Consider the following 20,250-nt stretch of genomic DNA (forward strand, 5'->3'; position numbering starts at 1 on the left):
GAACAAAGCACTCGTAAGTTTCTACTAAAAAAGTTATTGAAGCAAGCTATCAGGACTTCCAAGCTCATGTTCACTTTCGTTGTCGACAAGGTAAGCCTGATCCTCCCGCAATATTTCATTGGGTGATCACCGAAGGGCGATTACAAACGCTGCCATGAAACCTGCACTGGAAACTTCTGGCATGATAGGCGAGCACGAGCCTGATGATCAAGTCTGTCAAATACAGTAAATCTTATTTAATAATATCAGGTGCTAAACCATTAGTATGAAACACTAATCAGTTGATCACTTCTCTGGGGCTGGTGGTAATCATGTCGTGTGTTGCCCCTTTCATGTATTTATTTATATAGACTCCCTGTCTTTTGCAGTGCTCGCACATAGATCAGAAAGAGTGTCTAACTAGAGCACATTATCGTTCCTTTCTTTCTATTTTGAATCTTTTTTACTTCAGATGGAACCCTACATAAATCATGGTCCAGAAGGGCGCTGGATCTTCCTGTGAAAATCACTGTGCAGATGGGACGACCAACAAACTACTGAACCTCGCTAAATGTCCATCACCGGTGGTCTCCTCCATCAATTGCTAAACTACCCATGGCCCTGCAATCAACAACCCGTCAAAACTTCCATTAGACATTTGTTTCCTGTAATCTTGAAGAAACACTCATGCAATAGAAAATAGGTTTAAGACATCAAGATAAACTTTTGAAGTTAATAAGAAACGCATAAATCTTTAAGACCAACAAAGAAGATAGACATATATAGTAAAAGGATTCCAAGTACCAAGAATTTTTTAAATACCAGGGTAAAGATATTAAAGAAAAAAATGATCAGCTACTCAAAACATTGAAAGACGTGCACAAATATAACATCTGATCAGTATAAATGTTATACCATAAAAACATAAAGACAACAAAACAAACTTAAGATAAAAAAAAAAAAAAAAAGACTTATTCTTTACCAAATGCCAGTAACAGGACAAATAACAGAACCCTGAAGTTATTTCATCTCCTTTAGTATCAACAGAGACTATCTCAAACAAATCAAAACAAATAGAAGAAATCTCTCGTATAAATGATGCATTCACCAGAAAAACTATTTCCATGCAAAAAAACGTAAAAGAGTTATCGAAAAAAGAGTGTTAAGTTTCCATGGATCTGGTCATTAACTGATCTAGAATCATTCTCTGAGTTAAAAAAACATACAGCTGTATAGATGCCACCAATCCTTAAGAGATGCACAAACTACTCTATTCGTATGGTTCAGCAGGATCAACCCTTGAGAGGGTTTGTAGAAGTGCAATCCTGGACAGTCATTCAGAGTGAGGAGGCAACTCCAGAGTCACTTCAAGCAGTTGGGCGATTGGAAAGAACAAATATAAATGTCACTAGCTGAATTGCAAATGCTGATCTACCAACTAATTGGTTGATATTACTTGCAGTGAAATCATGACCCATCAATTATTTAAACAGTCAAATGTCAACAGATGCAAAAGTTTATGGAATTGATAGTAACATACAATACCCTGAGGTGATACGTTCTGGTCTAGTTTATGGATGTTGACAAAGAAATTTCTATGCTCAAGGGTATTTTGATAATTTTATCATATGATGGGTATTTTAGTAACTTCAAGTAAAAATCGGAAGAATATTATGGTCAGGCTGTAAAATGTACCTTCATCTCAGAATAGTGCATACTTCTAGAAAAATTAAACATATGAGGGACATCTCCTATACTTTGTGACATAAAACAGCCTTTTGGTTAATTTTGACCAAATTTTCAGAAACGCTGTTATCAGATCATACAAAGGGTATTTTTCCCATAACTGTACAGAAGTGAAGAAATTGAACATATGAAGGCTATTTTTTATATTATTATGTAGAAGGGTATTTTGATCATCTAAAAGAAAGAGATGGTCCAAAACTAAAAGTCCACAAATCTATTGGAATTTGGAAAAAGCCCGGAACCAAAGAATCATACAGAAGTTTTGTCATTGGTCCGCTCAATGCCAAAAGCTGGAAAACAGCACGAGTAGGTCCAACCCGACCCAAAACAAAAACCCTATAAAAGAGGGTGAAAAAAGACCAAGTTGAGGATCAGGAAAAGAAAAACATTAGAGGGAGAAGAACTGCAGTGATGCTACTGCTATTCAGCCAAGACCTGAATTCCTACAAAACTCTTGCATTCCAAAACCAGTAACTTGAGGACAAGGATGGAAGCGAGGGAGTAAGTTTAGAGTTTGTTACAAAAGCCTTTCCTTGTAAAGCTGAATGGTCTACTCAAATCAATCAATCAATCAATCAAAGTTTTTTTTGTAAGTTTGTTTCACAAGGACTGAATTATACGTCAACAACTTTCACATCAAACAGCAGGATGGACATAGCAAGCCTGAGTTGGTAACCTTCTAAGGTACCTATGAATTAGATGCACGGAATCCCTAAAAAAATGCAACAGATAACTTCAAGTGCTGCAGCAGCTGGACCAGAGCTCCACATTGTACCAACCAGCTTAGAAAACATACCAGGAGGTGCTTATACTTCCCAAAAATCCAACAACTATGACATGAGACAGTAAACCTATGTGTGAACAAAATTATAATGCACAAAGCAGCTGCTTCAGGTTGATGAGGACCAATGTCAACAACCAAAGTGTTCCAGATGGCATAATCAGAAATAAGCCTTGATGCCATTGACTGGACTCAGAATGCCTTTGACAAACTTCTTTTTTTATTTATTTATAACAGGGAAAGAAAATTTTAATTCAATTTGGAAATTGACCCTAGTTTCTATTTTAAATGCACCCCTCTCTAGGAAAATCCATCTCAAAATTTCTCACATGTACAAAGGTTATATCTAACTCAAAACTTCTCACATAAACGGAGGTTATATCTAATTCATTATTTCTGATATATACAGAGGTTACATGTATGTTCAAAATTTATCCCTCCTTCCTTCCTAGCACATTAAATATGGAGTTGAAGCATGGTAGTAGAGAAGATCAGCCCATGATTTTCAGTATTTCCAATATATTGCAGACAGCTGAAGTTGCATCAGATTTTGATATCTGTTTTTCCATATTGCCAATCTATATATCAGACTGCTGGATTCCTCCCTCTCTCACTGCACATTAAATATGGAGTTGAAGCTCAAACAGTTGTAGAGATTTTCTGCATTGGCTATATATTCCAGACAGCTGAATAACATCAAAATTAAGGTGTTCTGGCTTCTGTATGGCCAATATAGATCAGAGAGTTATATTGATCCCTCCCTCACTCCATTTTTATGCTAAATATGGAGTTGAAGCTCAAACAGTAGTACAGAAATTCTGACCATGGTATTCTGTACTGCTAATATATATTAGACAGCTAAGCTGCATAAGATTTTGAGGCATTCAGGTTTTCTGTATTGCCAATAAATACCAGAACAGCTGGATCCCTCCCTCCCTCGCTTCCTGCACATTAAGTAAAGAGTTGGAGCTTAACCAGTAGTAGGAGAAGTTTGGAATGTGGCAGTCTCCATTTTCAATATATGGTACAGCTGAATCACATCAGATTTTGAGGAGTTCTGTGTATTGCTAACATATATCAGACAGCTGCTTTACATCAGATTTTGAGGTGTTCGTTTTCTGTATTGCCAATATACATCAAAACATAGAATTAAATCAGATTTTGAAGCATTCAGTAGAGAAAATATTAGCCGATATAGGCTAATACTCGATCCTGAACTGCATATCCACTGCCTCATGTAGGAGTTTTTGGGTATCCAATATGTTAAACATTACCAGTTTGATTCCACATGAAGAGCTCCTTTTTGTTGTTTCAGCCAAATAAAAAAAGACAGATTTCATTATCTGAACCTAAATCAATGCATGAGAATGAGATCCTCTACAATTAAATGAAAACAACTTCTTCAACTCCAATCCAAATACTCGATGATCTTTGTCATCCAAAAAATGCATATTTACATATCCTAGCATAACCCTCAACAAAAGATAAAGTCTACATCATGATCTGACAAAGACCAAAATCACTTGCATTCCTCAGATGGGAAACTGAGACAAAAATACATATTTACATATTCACACACAGGCCTCAACAAAAGACTAAAGTCTACATCATGAACTGAAAAAGATCAAAATCACTTGGGCATTCCTCAGATGAAAACAGAGACATAGGCACAATAGGCCAAAACAACTACTTAAACACCATTGCTACATAGGAGTTATTCTCATTCACATACACAAAAGGTATCAAATTGTTTAGCACCTAGCCAATACTACCCAAAAGACCGGTTTGTGCCTTTGCGTGCCCCAAGACTCGAACTCACGACGTGGGACCTGGCTCTGATACCAAATGTTAAGCACCTAGCCAATACTGCCCAAAAGACTGGCCTGTTAGGAGCGGAAGGCATAGGTACTTAACCCCAGGACCATAACACAAATATCATTGTTTCCACAGCATAACTGTTCCCAGTGAATAACATTACTAATTAACAAACTCTTTACATGAAAAAATGATGCACTTCAATTCTGCTTCATAACTTTATCATAGTTTTTGCACTAAAATTGGACCTCACCTTCCCCATAACCTCTTTCCCCGCAGCTATAACAAAGAATCAATCCACAAAAATTGAGGATATATTGGATATTTTGTGCATCAAGAAAGAACAGTAAGGAGAGATGAAAGAAAACAAAAATTACACAAGCCTCTTCCACCTCAGAAGAGCCTGAAATTTTGTAATATTTTCATGATAGTCACGGGGACATGATGGGAATGACGATGATTGAACTTTTGGTAACATTTTCATGATAGTGATGAGTACAAGATGGGAATTACGATCATAAGTCATAACCACAATTCTTTTCAATCACCATGTACAACACATCCCGTGGGTTAAACAAAAAGAGAGAGACAAAAAGCGAAAATTGAAGTGCATGAGTAAGAATTTGATTTATTTTAATGTCAAATTCTTCGTCCTAATGTTCAGAATACTATGTTCCTCTGAGGTGTAATATTCACATTCCCTGCAGTATTGCAGATTGCTTTCAGAAAATCCTGAGATTAAGTTAGCAGACGAACTGTAACAGAAAGAAAAATATCCGATCCTTTGCAGTAGCTACCACCTTCGACGATCAAAAAGGCAGATGCAGAAGTCTCTTTATAAAAATATAAACCAAAAACGAAATAACCTCACTACCATAGTATAAAAAAAAGGCTGAACTATAGCGATAGCTCCACAAAAATGATTCCCGACTCAATAACATAATCAGGAAAGGTAAAACAAAAAAAAACAAAAAAACAGCAAGTTGGAGAAAGATTACTTTCTAAAAAGAAAGAGCAATAAATTAGAATTTCCATTTGCATGCATATACTCTTGATGAAGCTATGCAAAAAATTCAGTTCTAAGCTACGAAAGGAAATGGTTTACTCACTTCTTATGCCGCCTCCCTCTCTTGGGCCCCCATGCCTCCAACTTGGCGACTGGGCAGCCACATCTGGACCTGAACAACAAGACCGCCCTCCCATTGGGCGGAGCCATCTTCCTGAGCTCCGATCTCAAACACTCGTAGTCGGGATTGCCCTCAGCCCCGCCCTTCCAGGGTAAATCGTCAATCTCCTTCGCGGTAGCAGATCTCAAACAGTCCTCCGTCTGCAGCTGAATGTCGAATTCCATAGCCTTCTTGAGGCCCATGCATTTAGGCTTGCCGCATTTCCTCGATCGGAAGCCCCCGCGATGGAAGATAAAGAAAGAGGCGGCAAAGAAAGTAAGAAAGGAAATAGAAAGTGGAAGCGGGGAGATTGAGAGAGAAGGCGGGAGGAGGAGACAGAGGGAATGAAAGAGGTAGGACAAAGAGGAGGCAATTAGGAAGAGAGAAGAAAAGAGGACTAAGACGAAGATGAGGAGGTCGATTGTAGCAGAGGAGGAATGTTTACAGAGGAGAAGAGAATTAGGGTTAGGGTTAGAATTGGAAGAGGATCTCTTGGGTTTAAGCGAGGGAGAGGAAGAAGGAGGGGACATGGCGAGGAAGGAGAGGAAGAGCCAGAATAGCATCATATATAGCGCGTGAGTTCAGGACTTTTCATTTGATTTGCTCTTCAGTCCCTGGTTTTAGAAGCAACAGCAGCAGCAGAAGATGACAAAAGGAATCCCCGGAGGAAGAAAAATGGGCAAACAGAGGGCAGGCTGCGCTCTGCCGTCAATCCGTGAAGACCGCGACTCATGGGGTGCGAGAGCCAGAGGAGAGCTGCACTCCACCGCAGCCGCAGGACTCCGTAGTTACCGTTATAAATGTGGTGCATAACGATAGTAATTCACATTTTATACAGGAACTTATGAAAAGAACAGGGATTGTGCCTGGTGCTCGGGGGTGGAGACGGCAATACATTTTAAGCTAAAATCTGGAACCTGTAGGCAGTAAGCTGACGAGTGAGCCTTACGAAAGATAGAAACGATCCACGAGACCACCGAATTCTTGCAACAGACCAACCGACTGTCACAGCAGAAATAAAGCAATAGAGTACGTCAATGGCTGCAGAAATAAAAACGACTCCTGCCTTTTACCCTCAGATATATCACCTCTCACTCCCATAAAAGCCTATTTCCTGACTAAGAATCATCGCTTCCTTATACAGGTGATCACTGTGGAAAAAATCTAATTTTGCTTTCCATAAACCCACTAAATTACTCTATAAAAATAACCTAAAATATCTTGTTTAGGTCTTAACAATGTACAAACTTAGCTTGAATTACAAAGAAAGAGATTTTGGCTTTCCTTCGAGCTATATATATACTTAAATACATAATTATAATTTAACCTCCTTTCAATCTAGATTTATCAAAGTTCTAAAAAACCTATCAAAAAATGAAAAAGTACAAGAACGGTAAAAACTTGCACCCTTGTAATTGTCTTTGAGAGTTTCAAGTTTCCAACCTTTGATGCACAATGGACAATGTAGGAATTCGACTAAAGTGTATGCAAGGAGATCAAATGAGATCAATCATGCTTTATAGCAAAGTTTGGCCATATTTTGGATGATTGATAATCGATCTTAGTTGATCGATAATGTTTTATATTTTTTGTATGTGCAATTCCGATTGGTCTTGTAGATGTTAATCAATCATTCCAGTGCCAATTCACTATATAAATTTTTAAAGCATGTGAATGTATGATCCTAAGTGATTCTAATATGTATGAAATGTGTGTATGCATTTATAAAAAACATGTTTGAATACAAAGTATGTCCTAAAGCTCCAAAATTTGTATCGTACCTCATGTTTTTGGAAGAATTAGGTTGTCCTCTTACATAGACTGAGTTTTGTCATTTCTTAATAATTCTTAAGCTTTAGTCTTCAATTTTTCTTCTCTTCTGAGGGTGCTTCTTCAAGAATGTTTTACCATTCCATGGAGCTTGAAGTCTTTGAGTAGTTTGTGTTGATTCAATGCTTTAGTCCTTTGAATTTTTTGTGTCTTGAAGGAAATATATTTGAAATGCTAGAATTTCAATTGTTAGATCAATTAAGTTATGTTATCATAAAAAAAAGAGTCAATACTCGCACAACAAGAAGCTCTAGTTCTAGTCTTGTTAGTACAAATAGACTGTTAATCAAAGTAGGGTAACCTTATATAGTGGACGAGCCAGGCAAGACGATGGTTTCAAATCCACAAGGGTAAAAAAAACACAAAGAAAGGGAAGGCTAGAACTGACAAGTAAATACATGATTCCCTTGGCGAGCATAAACCTTTGGCTTGTTTGAGTCATACTAAATCTGACTTCTTCTAGTTTGACTTGATTTATTTGTTCTAATTTATTTTCTTTATTTATTTATTTATTCTAGTATTTTTATTTTGCATTATTATTGGAGTGCTATGAATAATATCCATGTGGTGAGAAGTTTTTCCATCAGAGCCATCGAGGATGGGACCGTTATATGATTTACTTATTTTTTTGGTTTATGTGTTAAATGTTGAATGGGTTTATTTAATTATTATATAATTGGAGTTCTATGAAATTGTTTCCATGTGGTGAGGAGTTTCTCTATCGGAGATAGCTAGAGTACGATGAGACTGTCACATGAGCCTTTTTATCTTTACATGTATGTGATTAATGTGTGATATGCATTTGAATTCAGGTGGGGATACAAAATGAGAGAGACATTAGGAAACCATGCATCATCGATTTGTACATTAATAATAATTAATACTCTATAACATGAATATTATATAAGCATATCATATATAAGGGGCTTATAAACAAAAAATAGAACAAAAATAATACACTCTTATTAACATAAGAAAAAATAATACACACTTATTAACATAACTTAAAGATAATATAATAATTAAAGACATGCTCATGAACATTAATTGATGAACAATGGTAATTGGATTCAACATCATAATCAAAATTTAAAAATAATATTAATTATAATAAAGACTTGAAATACATTTACACTAATTGATCATAATAATAAAAAGGATGGACTAAGCTTTGCCATTAGCGATTAGTAAATGGGAAAAAAATACATTGCATGGTTACGAGTTATAGAGTAAGTCAATCTCAACCCTAGTCTTGCTAAATCGATATCGCAAGGGTCATAGTGGACATAATAGTGATATAATTGACTTAATGTGTACTTGTCCATATTCTATTGTATTGCTTGGAGGGAATGTAGCTAGTTCAAGTGTTTGTAATGTACCTTCCAATGTCGTACATTGTTTGCATGCACAAAATAGTCAAGTAAGAACTATGAAATTTATTGGTCTAAGCTCTTGAATTGTCTTGTAAGCTAGTTCAAGACTCATAATGTTGTTTAATGTTGTTGATGTTAAGATTTAATTTAGTTGTTAGTGAATTTTAGTTGTACATTTATGAAAGTCCTCTCAGTTATTCTACATTATTTAAAGACATGATATGTGCAATGTGTGTTGGTGACAAAGTTTTGTGTGTACAAATCTATAGATTATACAAGTATAGCATAACGGGTGTGAAGACATGTTGCCAAAATTTTGGTAACTATCTTAAATTGTAACAATGACGAGTCTTGAATGTGTGAGGTGGTGGCATAGATTCAAGAGAACAAGAAGTTGGATATGGATGGAAATTGATGATATATCTCATATTTGTCCTCTATTTAGATATTGTTGTTGTAGCGATATTTTGTTGATATGAGTTAAATGAAAATGAATAAGAGTTGGGTGTACAATGGGGTATTTAGATTTGGTAACTAGCCATCCCTCTCTTTCTCCTCTCTTCTCCTCTCTTCTCCCTTTCTTTCTCTTCTTCTTTCTCCTCTCTTTCTCCACTGCCTTGATTGAGGTCTTCCACCATGGAATCCTAAATTCCACAAGGCGTTGTAGTTATGGTAATCTTTTGTTTATGTTCAGTTATTCTATGACTTATCTTTTAGTGTTTAACTTTGACTGTAACTGGGATAAAGGTAGTTTAATTATAATTGGACTCTACTTGTTTCCTCTATTATAAATAGAGGTTCATGTACTCAAATTACATCAAGTTAGTGAAGTTTTTCTCTTTTCTAAAATTCAACAACAAGCATCATAGGAGTTTCCCTTGCAAATTTTTGGTTTGGTAGTTCTCTCATTAGAATCTTTGCTAATTTTTTCAATGAATCTATTCCCATATGTCCTAACCTCTTGTGCCTCAACCAAGATTCGTCTAGGTTTGCAACCAAATATATTTTAGTAGTAGAGGATAAATCAATTATGCTTAGAACATAAAGATTTTTACTTCTATGACCCTTTACAAGAATTTAATCATTTTCATTCTTTACTATGCATTTGTCCTTTTCAAATCAAAATACATTACCCTTATTGCAAAATTTACTAATGCTTAGTAAATCATGTGTTGGATTTAAGATCCCATGACAAGATCCTTGACCAAGGTGGTGAGAGAGGAGAGGAAAAAGAAGAGAAGGAGAAAGGAAGAGGAAGAATGAAGAAGAGAGATAGAGGAAAGAGACGGCTAAACAGATGGAGAGAGACAACTTGGGAGAAGAAAGAAAGCTAGGGATGAATTTGAGAGAGACTTAACGATCTACCCCACACCTTGATCCTCTATTTATAGTTGTGTAAGGATGTTCACAATGACTACAATGTCTTTAGGGCTACAAGCTTTGAAAAAAAAAAGACATAAGTAGACATACATCATCTTCCTTAATTACACCCGTGTGTCATCCTTATGAGAAGACCTTTTAATTACTTTCTTTGCCATCTCTTTGACGAGGGAGAGGTATTTACATTGATGCCACTTCAAGATGTCTTCCAATATCATGCATCAACCCTTCTTTAGTCATCTAATATGAAAGAGATAGGGGTATCTATATTTCCAATTACTTTGATGGCACCTTTACTATTGTCTCCAAAAGTGACATGATCTCCATATTTCAATATGAGCTCTACAAATTTCTTCTTATCACCAATCATGTGTCGTGAACACCCATTATCCAAAATCCATATATTCTTTGTTGCTTTGGTTTAGAGACAAACCTTTAAAAAGAAAATATCATCTCGTAGAGGTCTCAATTAAGTTGGGTTCCTTTGGGAAACCATTTTCTCAAATTTCCTTGGGCATCCAAATTTGTTTGCCTATAGATTTTTAGCTTGACACAATATTCTTGGTTGATTTTGGCACTCAATCTTGTTTGATCTCATTTGCATTCTCGATCTTATAAATGTGGGCATAGTGACTCAATTTATTGCTATAGTGGCATCAAATATGATGTATGGGAGAGAAAAAATTTTCTCGTTTCTTCTTTTTTCTCCCATATATCATCTTAGGTGTGTTCTTGTCAGAATATAAGATTTTGAGTTTTTGTTCAAAGTTAATACATTTCTTTTCAAATTCTAACCTATAACAAGATAGTTTATCTATCACACCTTGTTCCCTTGAGGCTTTTAGTTGCTTCTTTCAAGGCAGCCAACTCACTTTTGAGTGTGACAATTTCATGCTTTTGGGTATCATATTTTTCTTTATACCTAATTAAGCTAATAACATATTTTCTAAGCAAAATTTCCAATTCATTTTTATAATCGGAACCATTTATCTCTCTCGGAGTGGTATTTTCTGCTGAATTTCTAGAAAAAAAAAAATATTTTACTAACTTGTTGCAATTTGAGTACAATGAACCTCAAATTTATAATAGAGGAAACAAGTAGAATAAAATTACAAATAAATTACTTTTATCCCAATTATTCCTAAAGTTAAACACTAAAATATATGTTTTAGAGTAATTAAACAACTAAATAACTAAAACATTTTCAAATAAAACTCTTATATGAGACTTTTTCCCGTGAGACTCTTCTTAGACACCACTGTATTAATTCTATCACTTGTGAGACTTCTTGTTGTGAGAGCCACATAAGACTCTTTCATACTTGTTTTTTTAACACTCCCCCTGGAATATATAATTTCAACTTGTAATGAAAAAAATCTTGGTCTTCAATCATGGTCTTTAACCTTCATTGGCTAAATTTTTTTCACATATGTCAATTCTTCATCTTATGCTCTCCCCGTTTTTGGCATATTTCAATCATATTAAAATTATCACAACATGTGAAATAAAATAACTATTTCTTATACTTCCTCTTCTACTTCTCTCCCTTTTAAACTGGGGATAAAAATGCAAAATATTTACTCATTTACGCACCCTTTTACCTATGGAGTAATAGAGTACCTTTTTATGTGTGTCGGGTAAGTCATTTTGCTCGGCGCCCCGCGACTTCCATTCTATCTTTTCATGGAAGCGAAGATTTGTCCGCCGCTACTCGGCCCTCCGCCGCTACGTCCTGCGGCCCCGTCGAGAATTTCCTTCTTTTGTAGCTCTTCTCAAACAATTTTTCAATCAATTTCAGGTGAGAAGTCGAGTGACCACTTCTCCATTTCACATGAAATACACTATTCGCCGGCGATTGCGGTTTGAAATGTCTGTACCCTATATCCTCATTGCAGTTGTGAGAAGCGTCAAGAAAAAAGAGTACGATGAGTACGGGATTCCTGAAGAGTACGACCCCGACTTCGGCCTTCCCAAGGAGGTCTGGGACGAGGTACGTTCTTTCTATTCTTGACAATAGAGATTGACACTGTGAATGATGTGCTGCTGGTGTTCTGTAACTTCTTTACTCTTCCAATCTACGGTTCGTTTCTGATATGTACATAAGGGGTAGGGGGGATGGGGAATGATGTCGTGGAATTTTTGGGCCATTCGGATGATGTGAATACGAAGGCGACTCTTTCAGTACCTCAAAATAGTTACTTGCAAGTCACCTATTTTACATATTTGAGTTAAACTTCAAAAAGACCTTTGCAGGGAACATAAGGATCCAGGTCTACCAATTAGTATAAGTTTTTGCTTCAAAACTGACCTTCTGATTAGTGAGTAATGTCAGTTATAAAGGTGATTGAGAACAGCAGGTCATGAGAGTTGCAGTCTTCCGGTGACAATTGCGCCAAGTAGAATGGATTTCTATTGCAGTTCTGTTAAATGCGCCTAGTAGAATGGATTTCTAATACTTTTCCATGTTTTCAAGATTATTCTCCTTTGGAAATTGATACTTACTTTCTCTAGGTTAGGAATGGCAAGCACGTCGGCGGGAGAAAACAAAAGAGTTGCATCGGCGTCGTCTAGAAGAGGATGAAGAAGAAAGTAGAAAGGTGGCTGAGTACCGTGAAATTGGTATGCGGCTAAAGGGTTACCCTGAGGAAGAAGTCAGAAATGCAAGAAAATTGGTCTCCAGCTTTATTAAAGCTGCTGAAGAAGTAGAAGAGGTAATCTCCATTAGTATACCAAATAATTCCTCAGATATCTTGTGATGTTATTTGCTGGTTCCATGATGAGGCTATGGACAGGTAGATTACTTAGTTGTTCAACTTAACATCCTGTGGTCCTCTGTAAGTGTAGGTAAAATTTGTTTTGGATTCTTCATTGGCATTTGCTCCTTCCTGGATTCTTCAATGGATTCTTTAATGGATTCTTCATTGGCTTTTTCTCTTTTGATCGTTTAATGCAGAAAATCGAGGAGGCAGCTGACAGAGGTGAAATTAATGAACTTGTGTTAATGGTCATCTGGAATCGCCTTGATCTTGCTAGGCGTGATGTATGTCTGATACTACTTGCTTTTCATTGCCATTTATTTCAGTTTCCTTGGTAGTCATAGAATATTTTTAGCAGTTGGTTTGGCTGCTTTTTTATGCTTGATTATAACTCCAGGAAGAAAAGGATGCCATCAGAAGTCTTGATCTCTTATATCGGAGGGTAGAGGTATGTTCTCTCTTCCCTGTGAACTAATAACCTATTTTTACATTATTTTACTTTCTATCACTCTATTGAATGGGTTCTGATGCTCATCTGTGAGAAAATACATATACGAAGTATGTCTGATTCAGCATATTAGTAAAATGGACGTGTTGGATTCATGATCTACAATTTTTCTTTGTAGACAGAGATTTTGAAGAGGGAGGCTTCTCCGGCTATGAGATTGCTCAATGATCTTTTGAACCTGCATGATGGAATTGATGATGGAGTATGGCTGAAGAATTGTCGGAAATCCATGATAGAAATATTCCCAAAAGAGGATCCCATGAGTATAATCGTTCCAGTAGGCATCGATGTTGATTCGGTAATCTTTCTTTCTAAAGCGCACACTTTTGAACAAGAAGAACATCAGTAGCATGAGAGAATGGCCAGAAAAAAAGGATAAAACAACAAAAAAAATGTGTTGACAATGTGTATAAGTGTTAATAACAAGCCAACGTCTAAACATTCCATGACAACTTAGCTTGTATGTGTCTAGCGGAAGATCACACAACAAGACTTCATATTAGAAGAAACTCTACTCAGTAGTTTTTGGTCCTTAGAGAATAATAATCATCTAATTGTTTCAAGTCCTTAGAGTTATAAGTTAGCTGCAAGTAATTAATATTTCTTGTCCCATTGGACTTCTGAGCAGCATCAAGGTCGCATGAGACTTCCACCTGAGGATGAAGATACTCTACTGAGGGTTGATTTTGTCAGGGAAGTAGACGAATTGCTAAAAGAGATCCGTGCCGAACAAAGAGAGGAGCAGGCTGTGGAGGGACTTGATCCTGAGTCTGTTGCAGCTAGATTGAAGCAGCAGGAGAAGCAAAGGACCATAAAGCAAGTAGAGGCTCTGCTAGATTTGGTCTTAGAGTTAGAATGGTAGTTGTTATTTCTTGCTAAGCATGCTTGAAGATAGTCAATACTTAAAATGCAGCGGATGATGGATCCAAGACTAGTAAGATTAAAGTCATTCTAGCAATCTTGTGGTTCGTTCACAGGCCACAGCAACATCTTGCAACAGGTGCTACAATTAATCTTCAGAAAGTTTGGCATTGGATTTGCAATCTGCTGGTGAAAGTTTTCGGATGGTTTGGTCCAGTTGATTTGAATTTGCTTGCAATTTTCGTGTTTTCTTATCTGCAATTCAGAGCTTGCAAGTTCAGAAGAGTATACCTGATACCAATTAGAATATGGGTTGTTATCATTGAGTTATAAAACGGACTCATCCGATTAGATCATGCAAAAATTTGACATGCATATGAAGTACATTTTTAATATCTGTAGGGTTTTACTACCTGATTTGGGAGAAGAAGATGGTGAGGGGAGGGTTGTGTATGAGCCTGCATGAACAGCAGAGTACAGAAACTGAGAGAACTGTAGTGAGCATTCCAAGAATAAGGGTACCTGTATAGTCGGTCTCCCATGGAGTGCTTGTGAGGACCGTTTCGTGCATGCACAGTATACAGATATTATAGAAGCTGGTAAGAGGCTGCCATGTACGTGGATATAAACAAGGTGCATGACTCTACCTTGTTTATGCACAAGACATGGTATGAAATCATGAAACCGGTATCTGACCAACTGGATAATCCTAACATCCTGATACTAGGATTTTCATATTTGTGACACAAAACAGGAAGCACCCAGTAGGAAAGATCTGAAAGCTTTGCCAAGATCAAGGCTACCATTTTTCTACATTTTTCATATTTGTGACACTAAAGCTGACATAACAAGTGATGTTTCTTAAGAAAGAAATCTAGAAAACCAGCATATGGAATGCATTAGTTTTTTTTACCAGTAAAAGACCAATCGTGAGCATAGAAATTGGTAATGGCCATGACATTGCTTGGCATATCGAACTTAAGAAAGCCACTATGAAGTATATCGATCAATAGAAATCAACACTGCACTTTGTATTGACTCAAAAATATTATTGGTCATAAGAGATGAATACAGTGCACTTCATGTTGACTCGAGTTTATCAGATTTTGAGCTACTCTACTAAACTGGTAACCATGTGTGGCAAAAGGCAAAGAACAGGTAAAAAAAAAATGATTATTGACTAGTAAAGGCAAAAGAATCCAACAAAGGATTCCCTAGGAGCTATTTCTTGGAGCTTACCATCAGCACAATTAGGAAAGCCCAAACTACAATGTTTGCCATCCATCCACCATGATGCCATGAATCTCGTTTATCATTCTGGTTCTTGACACCAATCATATGAGGGCAAATATTGTGAAAAACAACAAATTTCCCAGACTGACACGAAGAACAGCACTTGTCTGAAACCATTCTTTTGAAGGGGTATGAGAAAAAGAATTTATCCCTGTAAAAAGGAAATAATCAAATTCTAGTTATTTCTCTATTTGAAGTTATACAGAATACCTTAGAATATTCTCCAACATCAAAATGAAGCAGCATCCAAAAAGTAATGTTTCAATCAATACCGTTAACATCAAACAAGAAAAGATGCAGCCATAGCCACCAATAAAAAAAAAAGTGCTGACAGAGTTCTCAAATTGAAATTACATGGATCACTATCACTTTTATATCCTTCAACAAATAAAACAAAATACATGGATCATTCTACAAACCTCATGCAATACTAATTATGACAACATCCCACATATTTATTTTAGAGACATATAAGCTGAAAAATAACAGAAATGCCGCCGCAATCCATAATCCTTAACTCTGACAGTCGTCAAGCACTGTCACTGAGCTCTTCAAACAGAGCACAACTGTGAGCCTTTACTCCATATGTTGGTAAGACTGTATTCTCTTTGATAACAGGAACACCATCCTCACAGAAAAAGCCTGGGAAAGACAGAGCAGTGTCAATGAAGCGAACCCAGCTATTTCCTTCTGGTATTTCAGGAAGGATTACATTTTGCAAAGTGTCACTGGCATTGATAGCAATAAAGAGGCCACCCTTATCTTCATTCTCAGCTTTAAGGGTCAAGGCCACGAATTTGCTGTCCAGGTCTTCCCATTGGGGTTGAGATTGATCATTTGCTTGCCAGTCTATATTTTCTTCCTTCAAGAAGTTTCTACTTTGAAAAAGATCATCTCTCCTCATTCTAAGTTTACTCATGAATGCAATAAACTCTGTTATTTGAACCCCAAATCCAGTTCTAAGAGCTCTCCAATCAAAAGGCTTTCTTGATGTATAAGATGGGGAACCACTAGTGGAATAACCACATTCGTCACCCATATTAAGAACAGGGACACCAAGTGAGATATATAAGATAAATAAAAAATTTCTTATCTGTTTAAGCCGTGTCTCCAGGACAATACTTTTGTTGGTGGGACCCTCTTCACCGCAATTACAACTTAATTCTGGAGAAAGCTCATCAGTACTGAAGCTGACCATGTCAACAAGTGAAAGTCCAAAATTTTTTGCAATGAAATTAAAAGAAAATGATGGGCCTCTTCCATGTGAAAAGATGTCACCACTTCCACATAGTCGGGTAGCAAGGCTACTGAGAAGACCTTTACCCCTCAAAAAGTTTCTCACATCCTGACAAAATCTTGAATTCATTTCAGCCCACCTTTTCCAGTGGGGAAATTTGATTCCCTTATGAGACATATCGAGTTGGGTCCAGCAGTCAGCAATGATCTTAGTCTTAGAAAGTATCGGATCAAATGCAATTGCCTCAACCAAAGGTGGCCGAGACAAATGCTCTCCATTTGAGCCATGACAAAGAGATGAAGCATCCATAAAACAAAATCCGTCAATATGAAATTCTGTGACCCAGTAGTGAAGACTGTCCAAAATTATACGCTGGACAATGGGATAGTTGCAGTTCAAAGCATTACCATTTTCTGTGCCCACACCTCCACCAACAATATAATAAGATGAGTAATCGATTCCTCGGTATGATATTGCTTCAGAGGAAGCATCAATCCCTTCAGCAGTTTGGGTGAAAACAACCTCCATTAGAACCTCTATGCCATTTGCATGCAGTATTTTGACCATCTCTTTCATGGAATTTATAGCCGATAGACCATCACACATAGGAGCATAGTAGTTAACAGGTGAAAAGAAATGGTATGGAAGATAGGGGCCCTTTTTTTCATCAAAGGGCAATATTGGCTCCAATAAGATTGCATTTATGCCTAGACTTTTGAAATGTTGAAGCTTCTGAATAATGCCAAGAAAGGTACCTGCAACATCATTAGGCAACTTACTAGATTTATCCTCTGTAAATTTGCCCACATTTAATCTGTAAACCATCAGTTTCTCCAGTGGTAGGTTTGGCTTAACTTCACCTGTCCAATCAAAAGAAGGTTCCTTGCACAACCGTCCAAGGCACTTGGTAAGAGATATTGATTCTCCTTTATTAGGGAAAAAAGATACAAGAATTTTAGCATAAGGATCCAAAAGAACATACTGTGAGTCAAAACTATCTCCTTTACCCTTACACTTATAGCCATAGCTCACATATGAGCCAACGTCTTTCAAAAAAACATGCCACATGTCACCTGTTCGATTAATATATGGGTCCAATTCAATTTCTAAAGCTGGGCCACTTCCCACATCGTCTGTGAACAAGCACAAAATGACACTTTCAGAGTTCCTTGAGAAAAGTGAAAAGTTTACAGATCCATCATTATGAAAGGAAACACCTGAGGGAGCAGGGTATCCAGAACCGAAACCAACAGGGACACAAAAAATTTCTCTTCTATGGGTTCGCACTTCTGAAGAGTTACTCTTTGATGAGACCAACAGAAGAAATGACAGGTAAAAAGGTGCTTCATATGAATCAAATTCCAGCTCTGCTTCATGTCCACCAGATGAGTTCTTGGCAAATAATGTAAAAATGGAATCAGAAGCACTAGGAGATGAACTAATAAAGTCTTGATTCATTGAAACGGAAGAACTCGATCTACATTTGCTCCAGTTAAGTACCAACTTCTGGTCATCAGTCCCTTCTGATAGGGATAACTTCTGGTCATCGGTTCCTCCTGACAGGGATAATACTTCAACAAATACAACATACTTATCTTTTATTGTCCACACCGATACCTTTACCCGCCCAGCAGTCTCTGTCCTAAATGAATAAGTAGAAGGAGATGTATTTGCTTTATCTTCAGCTGTATCGACCTGTTCGTTTGCTTCTGCTTTACTGCTAGAATAGAGAAATGACCCAATTTGTGATGCACTAAAACCTTTCAGAGCACGTATTTTCTGAGCATTGCAGAATAAGTGCTGTTTGCTTCCTCTAAAAATATGAGTTCTCTCAGCAACTTTCTCTCTTTTAAACCTATGAACAGCTTGTATTAATGCTGGCAATCTGATATCCTCAATGATAGGACAGCGAACGTGGGACGGATACAAGGGGATAGAAGTTGCCATGAATATAACCAGGCAAATCGTGTTGGTGATTTTCTACAGATGTTTGTTTTCTCTGACGGGTTTAAGGAGAATCAATTAACTGAACAGGTACCTTTGAGCACAGGAAACAAAATTACAGATGTGAAGGCTGTCAGCTGCAGGATCATTTTCCTTCTCTAATATCAAAAGAAAATCTCATCAAAATGCTTAAAACAAGGTCTAAGTTCTAAAAAAGAAAAAATTTCCATTATCTCCGCATGAGATCTTTGTCAAACATCATTTCTTTCATCTCGTCATCATCTATGCCATGTAGAAACCAGAAAAAATTGCACCAACCGAACTACACGAAAGAGAAACAAACCCTCACCCGGTCAATTAGCAAATTCAGAGGAGATGCAATTAAGTGGGCAGTTAATGCAAGCAAACAACCACGAAGGCTCTCAATCACTTATAAAAAAACAATTCACCCCAAGCACACAAGAAAACGGTGATCATCACATGGTTACAACAGATCATGCAATAAAGTAACCCACTACCAGAACAGTAAATATACCACAAGCCAAAAAAATCGAAACCTAGAAAAAAATGATATAAAATTTACTAAAAAAAAACATTGAACTAATCCATAAGACGAGCACCAATGAATGCCATAATACGGAAAGCAGCAAAAAAATCAAGTTAGAATTTCGGACCATAACATAAGCCCGTTGAAAAAAGAAAAAGACAGAAACTAGAAGAAGCAGATCCAGAGTGCGAATATTCATAACAGAGAAGTAAAAGTAAAAATAGCTATGTTCAACCGAACTAAATCATCATAGTAAGAGGATGAGAGCAAATTATAACAAAGAGTTGTTTCTAAGGCCAAATTAGGACTGAACAGGGCTTAATCCATGTCAAGTCTTCTGCAATAGAGGCAGACAAGTTTCCTTGATTTCATAAATGAAAGAAAACAAAGAAAAAAATCAATATATATATATATATATATATATATATACAAAGAGAGAAAAACAGAGAAGTTTCACTCAAATCAATCAAGTTGATAAATTCACATCTAATTCAATAAATGAAAGCAATCCCTAGTGATTATATGAAAATTGGTATTTCAGCGAGCGGATATTACATGGGAGTTTCTCCATGAGAGACCAAAAAGACCACAGCATGCGATCCGAGCAAAGCGCCTCGAAATTCCAGATGCCACAGAAGAGGCAATACCACAGGTACAAGATGCGCAACAAGAAGCATCCCACATCTCTCCCCGGATCAGCCACAAATGACGAAACAGCGAGAAGATAGAGCTTGATTCGCAAGCAGAGTAGAGCTGTCAGTGCACTTTGACGGTTAAATGAAATTGGGAGAGTGAAAGTGAAAGAGAATAAATTTTTTTGTGTCAGTGTACTCAATGACAAGTAAGTAAAAATACTTTCTTTTGTGTAGCAAATAATTTCAAAATCATTACTTTTTAATTAACAAATTAAGCTAAATAATTTCAAAATTAAAAATAAATATTAATTTAATTAAATATAACAAATAATATGCTTAAACATGTACATGGTTACTTTTATAATATCTAGATACTTAATCAAATTATTTAGTTTAGTC

At 36.7% G+C, this 20,250-nt stretch overlaps 3 protein-coding genes across 5 annotated transcripts; 1 reads left to right on the forward strand and 2 right to left on the reverse strand.

The window, feature by feature from the left end:
• LOC137959953 (uncharacterized protein At5g19025-like) lies at positions 1-6,413 on the reverse strand. Its single transcript, XM_068807384.1, has 2 exons — positions 5,431-6,413; positions 1-600 (listed from the first exon to the last, which is right to left on the reverse strand). The coding sequence occupies exons 1-2, from the start codon at positions 6,051-6,053 to the stop codon at positions 558-560; spliced, it is 666 nt and encodes a 221-aa protein (XP_068663485.1). The 5' UTR covers positions 6,054-6,413; the 3' UTR covers positions 1-557.
• Positions 6,414-11,749: 5,336 nt separating this feature from the next.
• Positions 11,750-14,483, forward strand: LOC137958919 (protein PALE CRESS, chloroplastic). The gene is made up of 7 exons (XM_068806129.1): positions 11,750-11,868; positions 11,966-12,060; positions 12,587-12,781; positions 13,024-13,110; positions 13,224-13,274; positions 13,453-13,632; positions 13,963-14,483. Exons 1-7 carry the CDS (start codon positions 11,754-11,756, stop codon positions 14,194-14,196), a joined length of 957 nt encoding a protein of 318 aa, XP_068662230.1. The 5' UTR covers positions 11,750-11,753; the 3' UTR covers positions 14,197-14,483.
• A 768-nt stretch (positions 14,484-15,251) lies between these two features.
• LOC137958918 (isoamylase 2, chloroplastic) lies at positions 15,252-19,968 on the reverse strand. 3 transcript variants are annotated; one of them, XR_011114019.1, is made up of 2 exons: positions 19,772-19,968; positions 15,252-15,639 (listed from the first exon to the last, which is right to left on the reverse strand). XR_011114019.1 is itself a non-coding variant. In XM_068806127.1 (2 exons), the coding sequence occupies exon 2, from the start codon at positions 18,670-18,672 to the stop codon at positions 16,018-16,020; it is 2,655 nt and encodes an 884-aa protein (XP_068662228.1). In that variant the 5' UTR covers positions 18,673-18,763; positions 19,772-19,968; the 3' UTR covers positions 15,673-16,017. The 3 variants fall into 3 exon arrangements, 2 of the variants coding, with proteins under 2 accessions (XP_068662228.1, XP_068662227.1); XM_068806127.1 differs by lacking the exon at positions 15,252-15,639 and adding an exon at positions 15,673-18,763; XM_068806126.1 differs by lacking the exon at positions 15,252-15,639 and adding an exon at positions 15,673-18,991.
• Between the last annotated feature and the right edge of the window lie 282 nt (positions 19,969-20,250).

Source organism: Aristolochia californica, unplaced genomic scaffold (assembly GCF_029961685.1).
Source record: "Aristolochia californica isolate CCGP_79_NKW_82.1479 unplaced genomic scaffold, dmAriCali1.0.hap1 SCAF_3, whole genome shotgun sequence".
In the NCBI taxonomy this organism is placed as follows: Eukaryota; Viridiplantae; Streptophyta; class Magnoliopsida; order Piperales; family Aristolochiaceae; genus Aristolochia; species Aristolochia californica.